This window comes from Brachycentrus maculatus, unplaced genomic scaffold, assembly GCF_059751285.1.
Source record: "Brachycentrus maculatus isolate JH-2025_06_01 unplaced genomic scaffold, ASM5975128v1 h1tg000237l, whole genome shotgun sequence".
NCBI classification, from domain to species: domain Eukaryota; kingdom Metazoa; phylum Arthropoda; class Insecta; order Trichoptera; family Brachycentridae; genus Brachycentrus; species Brachycentrus maculatus.
In genome coordinates this window covers 660,532-666,531 of record NW_028280988.1, presented here as the reverse complement: position 1 = coordinate 666,531, position 6,000 = coordinate 660,532, and the positions used below count along the sequence as shown (strand labels likewise).

Below are 6,000 nucleotides of genomic sequence, written 5' to 3'. Positions count from 1 at the left end.
GATGAGATGGCTATTTCTCGGTCTGGTGGTAATGACTTTCGTAATATAGAGTTGGGTTGTGGTCCAGTGGCTAGTAACGCGGACTCTTGAGTCAGAGTTTCTGAGTTTGAACTCACTCTACTACAAATTTGATACCTGTTTTTAAAAATGAGCCGCTTAGGCTCATAGAAATAGTATGATATTGAAGTACTTTTGTCATAACTGTCGTCAAGAAAAGGCGATTCAGTTGGCTTGGCCATGTAGGTACTCCGCATGCCTCCTGAGAGTTTTAATCAAGCTTGCCTCTTTTACAAGGCATCAGGTTCGCGCCGCCCAGGACGACCACTGCTGATAATTGTCGGCAGTTCTCGTCAGAACTTCGGGCCGCGGATCTGACTTGGGAGGATGCAAGGGAGCTGGCAGCCGACAGAAAAGCCTGGAGACAGTTTGTGGACTCCATATGCTCCACCTAGGGAGTGGATATGGTTTAATAAATAAGTAAAAACACAAATATTTCTCATTAAACAAATAAACTAAATAAAAATCGTATACAGGAGGCGGGTATTGGCCTAATCTCTTTGGTTTCATAAAAAAAAAAAAACTTTCGTTGCATTATTTACTTGATCTATTAATTCGGGTAATGATTGTGGGTATAACGTAATACATTTTGTATATTAAAGGCATTGTTAACTTTGTGGTATGGTAATGGAAGATAAGGAGAGAGCGTAATATACCTACAATATATGGATAAGTATTTTTTTAAATTATAAGCTAAAATAATTAAATGAAAAGGATATTTTCTAGTGTTTCTCATATATGTGATTATAATCGAGGATTCGGACCTTACATACAAATATGCTCAGTTTCAGTGAGTTTCTGCTCAGTAAAAAAGCTTCTTTCATCTCGCCAATAGATGTATCTAATGAAAATTCTAGGGATTCTTGCACAATGTTTCGAAATTGGATCATATACGTTTACATAATTTTTTATAGTGTGGTTGGCAATCGTGGGTAGAATTGGTGAATGTAACACTGTGTACTTAACACTTATCACTTTGATCATTCTTATTCCTTCCATATTCTTCTTCATCTTTGTTGAGATGACGAAAAATAATGTTAAAAATAACTCCTATAATTAGAGATAATCCAGATTTGTGAACAAGTATTTGGTCACACTCAAAATGTTGTTTATAATGATAAGATATATGTGGTACTATATTTATTCTGACGTAGTGATCCTCCCTGAAAACCGTCAGAACCTTACTTGATTGAGGTTAAATGGTGTCATGCTGGTTTGGTAACATGTGTATATAGCCAATTTGTAATGGATAGCTTTGGTAGACTTTAATTTAGCAAGGATTATGTTCCTATCATAAATATATTCATGTCCTACTCGAACTTCTAACCCTACGTCAATCATTTTTGGTTAAGGTTTGTACTTTAAAGGGGCAATGATGTCGTCATTATTTCGCAAACGCCACTTGCTAAATGGTACGGGAAACGAAACATCCTGTTTTTGACTAGTGTTATCTAAAATGTCACTAATTTAGAGATACAAAGTAATTAAATATCAAATTTTAGTCCCTATACAAAATGGTAAATATTCAATTATAGAGCTTGTTTTTTAACTCGGCTATGATACTTTACAATACAGACATAAATCGTCGAAAATGAGAGTAAGTTTGAACCCAATAACTCTGGACTCAAGAGTCTGCGACACTAATCACGGGACCACGACCGGACACTTAGTTCTACTTAACATTTTGAGTGTGTCCAAATACTTGTTCACAAAATCTGGATTATCTCCAATTACAGGAGCTATTTTCATATTATTTTTTTACATCTCATCAAAGATGAAGAAGAATATGGAATTTTCTGGCGTTTCTCATGTGTGTGATAATAATCCAGGATTCGGACCTCACATACTAATATAAGAGTTTCTGCTTAATAAAAAGCTTCTTTACATCTCACCAATAGATGTCTCTAGTGAAGTTCTAGTGATTCAAGAACAAGGTTTCTAAATTGGTTCATATATATAGAACTTCCAAAAATTCGAGTAGTGTGGTTGTCAATAATGGGTACAATTGGTGAATGTTACACGTGTGTAAAGTGATCACTTAAACCAGCCTATGACGGTCGTCAGCCCCGTAAATGCCCAGACTTCCATATTCTTCTTCATCTTTGATGAGATGTCAAAAAATAATAGTTCTACTTTAGTTTTATTAAATCCTGGGAACTAAATGGCACATACGACGCAGAGAACCCGATCATTTTTTTTCTGTAATTTTATTTTATTATTTATTATTTCCAGCGACTGGATTTAATCGTTACCAACGTCATCTACGTAACGACAAAACCCGGTCGCTTTATCAAACAAAATAAAAGTGAAAAAATACTATAAAACTACTTACTTATTATTTTATTTTTCTGTTGACTTGAAATGACAAATATACACTCTGTGTAATACAAATAAAAAATCTGCCATCAATATTTTTACTGACAATACTCTAAGTCCGCCTCCGTAGTGTAATGGTAAGCATGCTCGGCTACCGTTCTGGAGGTCCCGGGTTCGATTCCTAGGGGGGTTTAATAAATATAAGTGATTTTTTCACTCTAATATTTATTCAATATTACACTGGACTAGTACCTGAAGTGGAGGGCCTTCCTTCATGTGTAAACGATCGAGATAAAACTGCGTTTATATGAAGCAGTGCCCTATGCACCATTGGGGTGCGGTAAGGGTTTTATTATTATTATACTCTAAGACATAAAATATAATATGAATAATAAATTATTTATTGATTCGGCATTAACTTAGTAGAATGACAAATTGATTTTTTTAAATTAAAGTGGTATATTCAAGTGTTTAATTTATTTTTAAAAAAAATAATGAATAATAAATATAATATAAATGTGAAAAATATGATCTCGTGCAAAAATTTTAAATATAATAAAATTAAAAAATATGTAAACTCATGTTTTTATATAAGAAATAAATAAAAATGTAATAAAACATTGCATAAAATAGTAATAATATCGATTTCGGACAAAAAGATAGTATTACAGTAGTGTCATACCGATTTACTGAAAGCAAATATTTTATTCAACTAATAAATAAATAAATTGGTTAAAACTCGACACTAATACTTTATGTATTTACATCGAAATCACGTTTTCATTTATAAACCCGGATTACAACCCCTAATACGGCACAAAGCTTTCACAAAACTAGCTGCAGACATAGTTTTTGTTCACAAGGCCGTATATCCTATAGCACTGTTGGAAACAACATTTCTAAGTACAATGAAATACTTACATACATACCTTCATCATAGATGGTGCTATTTTAATTACTGATGTAAAATCTAGGCCTCCGAACATTCCCCTAGAATGGTTTTAGATTTGAAATTAGTTTATAAAATGAAACTCAATTCTGTTTTTGTGTATTTTATTAATTTATTATTCAATATTTATTAACGTGAAAATATATGTGGCGAATGTGAGAGGCAAAACAGAACGAGGACGAACGAAAAAGACTTGGCACGATCAGATCAATCCGAACCTAAAATCCGGCGGTGTCAAAAGTCTGCGTAATCGGAGGGCATGTAAGACTAGATGTATGGATGTGAAGGAGGCGAGGAGTGTATGTCAGGACAGAAGAGTGTGGCGTTCCATCCTCTCTGCCTTCCCCTGCGGAGAAACGGCGTGATGGTAGTAGTATGTAGTATTCGTATTTATTAACGTACAATATTTTGTTCCCGTTACAGGCAGGATGAGGCGAGCCTCCCTCACCCCGATGTCCAGTATCGGCCAGGAGCCGCTCATCGTCGTGGAGGAGTCCGGATGCCTCGACGAGGACGAGCCGCGCTCCGAGCACTCCTCGCCGAGGCGCAGCCTGGACATCGACTCCCCGCAGAACCCCTACCTGCTGAGCCCGTGGCGGGAGTCGCGCGAGGTGCGCAAGCACTCGCTGCCCACGCCGGCGTGCACGTCGGGCATCACGGCCTCGCAGGTGCGCCGCCTGTCCGAGCGCGGCGGCGAGGGCAGCGGCCCGTCCCCGCGGGAGGCCGCCTTCCTGGCCACGCTGTCCGCCGCGCCCGCGCCGCAGCCCGGCGGGCGGCGCCACTCCGTGGTCACCATCTCGCGCGTGCCGCCCGCGCTGTTCGGCCGCGGGCGGCGCGAGTCCGTGGCCGCCGTGCCCGGCCGCGCCCGCGCCGGCCCGCCCGCCACGGACCGCCGCGGCTCCTCGCACAACCTGCAGCTGGACATCATGGACGACATCGTCACGGCGCGCAAAGTCCGCATGAAGCTGTGGAACACCTCGGACGAGCGCGTGTGCGAGGTGCAGCCGCTGGACGAGGCGGACGGCCGCGCGCCGCAGCGCTACACGCACGGCCGCCGCTACTCGGACTTCGTGGGCTGCGCCCCGCCCGTGCTGCCCACCATCCCCAGCCGCCGCCGGGCCTCCGAGCAGCCCCCCGGGCCTCCCCCGATCCCCCCCAGAGCGCACGAACGCGTCGGTGGCATAGTGTGCTCGAACACCGACCTCATCTCGATCCTTACCTCGCTGACCTCGTCCGCCACGGAGATAAACCGCTGCGAGGACAAACCTCCGCCGGCGAAAACCGATCCCCTCAAAAGGGGCAGTACTCTAGAAAGCCGAAGGAACAAGCTCAAAAACAGTCGCTCGAATAGTTTCGACGCGTCGGTCCTGCAAGGAGTGAACCGCAACCGAGGAAATAATGAGCGCGCCGCCGTAAGTCCCTCGAGTTGGTTCACGAAACGCCATCAGACCCTCGCCAGCAAGAAAAGCGACGCCAGCCAAGCGGACGCCCGACTGACGGCGTCCTTCTTCAGGGACGGTCAGCGGTCGGCGTCGGCCAGGAAGGCGGAGAAGCTGTCCCCCGTGCCGAAGGTCGTGTGGGACAAGCCGACCGGGTCCATAGTAGACGCGCAGGTGCTGGGCAGCGCTATCGAGGTGTTCCTGCGGCAGTCCGGGGGGCCCGAGGCTCCACCGACCACGCAGCAGCCGCCCGCGCCCTCCGGCGGGCCGGCCCCCTCGCAGGGAGCCATCCCGAAGGTGAAGATGGAGCGCCCCCCGCAGGGCAGCAGCTGGTACTCCGGCAAGTCGGAGGAGGAAGATTCCACCGAAACTTGCGATACTTCGCTTTGTTCTACTCTCAAAGATCTCTTTGTCAAATAAGTTATCGTATTGCCTTAAGTTCGTAACTTTTTATAGACTTTTATTATATATATATATATATATATATATATATATATATATATATATATATATATATATATATATATATATATATATATATATATAATATATATATACGAATTTCATTCCTCTTAATTATAATAATTCTATCCTCATTCCTTTTTGTAAAAATAGTGTCGCGGGTAAAGTGGGTAAAGATTATATATATTGATAGTAATTTGAGACTGGAATAGTACTAAACACTATGAATACGAACAGATATTAATAAAATAGCCAAATGGCGTGTGTGAGGATCGTTATTGGAAAGTTGACTGGAATTATCTCACTAATTGACGTTGGTTAAAACAAATTATGTTCCAATTATCCATGTATTAGTTTTATTACTTGTACCCATTTATTATTCCGTAAAATTACAAGTTACTCCCTTGTACTTACAGTAAGATTTAATTATTATTTTGTACATTAATTGTAAATAACTTTAGATATCTCGTATATTTGTTATGTGAAAATATATTGAAACTTATTTTAAAAGTTTTGAAATTAATGAATTTTATATTATGCTCAACATGCAAAATGTATGTTCAACCATTATTTTGCATGCTTTTTTTGTAAATTATTGAATTTTAAAATATAAAATTGAAAATCAAAAATATTAAGATTTTCTTGACATATCGCTCACTCCTTTCAAGAACGTCATAAATCAAAAAACTTGATTTTTCAGGAGAACGTTTTTAAAGTTTAAAAATATAATACAATGTATTAAAAATTAATATCAAGCCACTCATTGAACTTTTTACT

General features: G+C 40.8%; 1 protein-coding gene across 2 annotated transcripts; it reads left to right on the top strand.

Annotated features, from left to right (window-relative positions):
• The first annotated feature begins 3,750 nt into the window (after positions 1 to 3,750).
• LOC148306578 (uncharacterized) lies at positions 3,751 to 5,181 on the top strand. Of its 2 annotated transcripts, XM_088264761.1 has the most exons (2): positions 3,751 to 4,592; positions 4,638 to 5,181. In XM_088264761.1, exons 1-2 carry the CDS (start codon positions 3,751 to 3,753, stop codon positions 5,179 to 5,181), a joined length of 1,386 nt encoding a protein of 461 aa, XP_088120887.1. The 2 variants fall into 2 exon arrangements, with proteins under 2 accessions (XP_088120887.1, XP_088120886.1); XM_088264760.1 differs by having other exon boundaries at positions 3,751 to 5,181.
• The last annotated feature ends 819 nt before the right edge of the window (positions 5,182 to 6,000 follow it).

Bases quoted from the DNA above. Each gene is read 5' to 3' on its own strand.
- LOC148306578 (XM_088264760.1), top strand. From the start codon at position 3,751: ATGAGGCGAGCCTCCCTCACCCCGATGTCCAGTATCGGCCAGGAGCCG.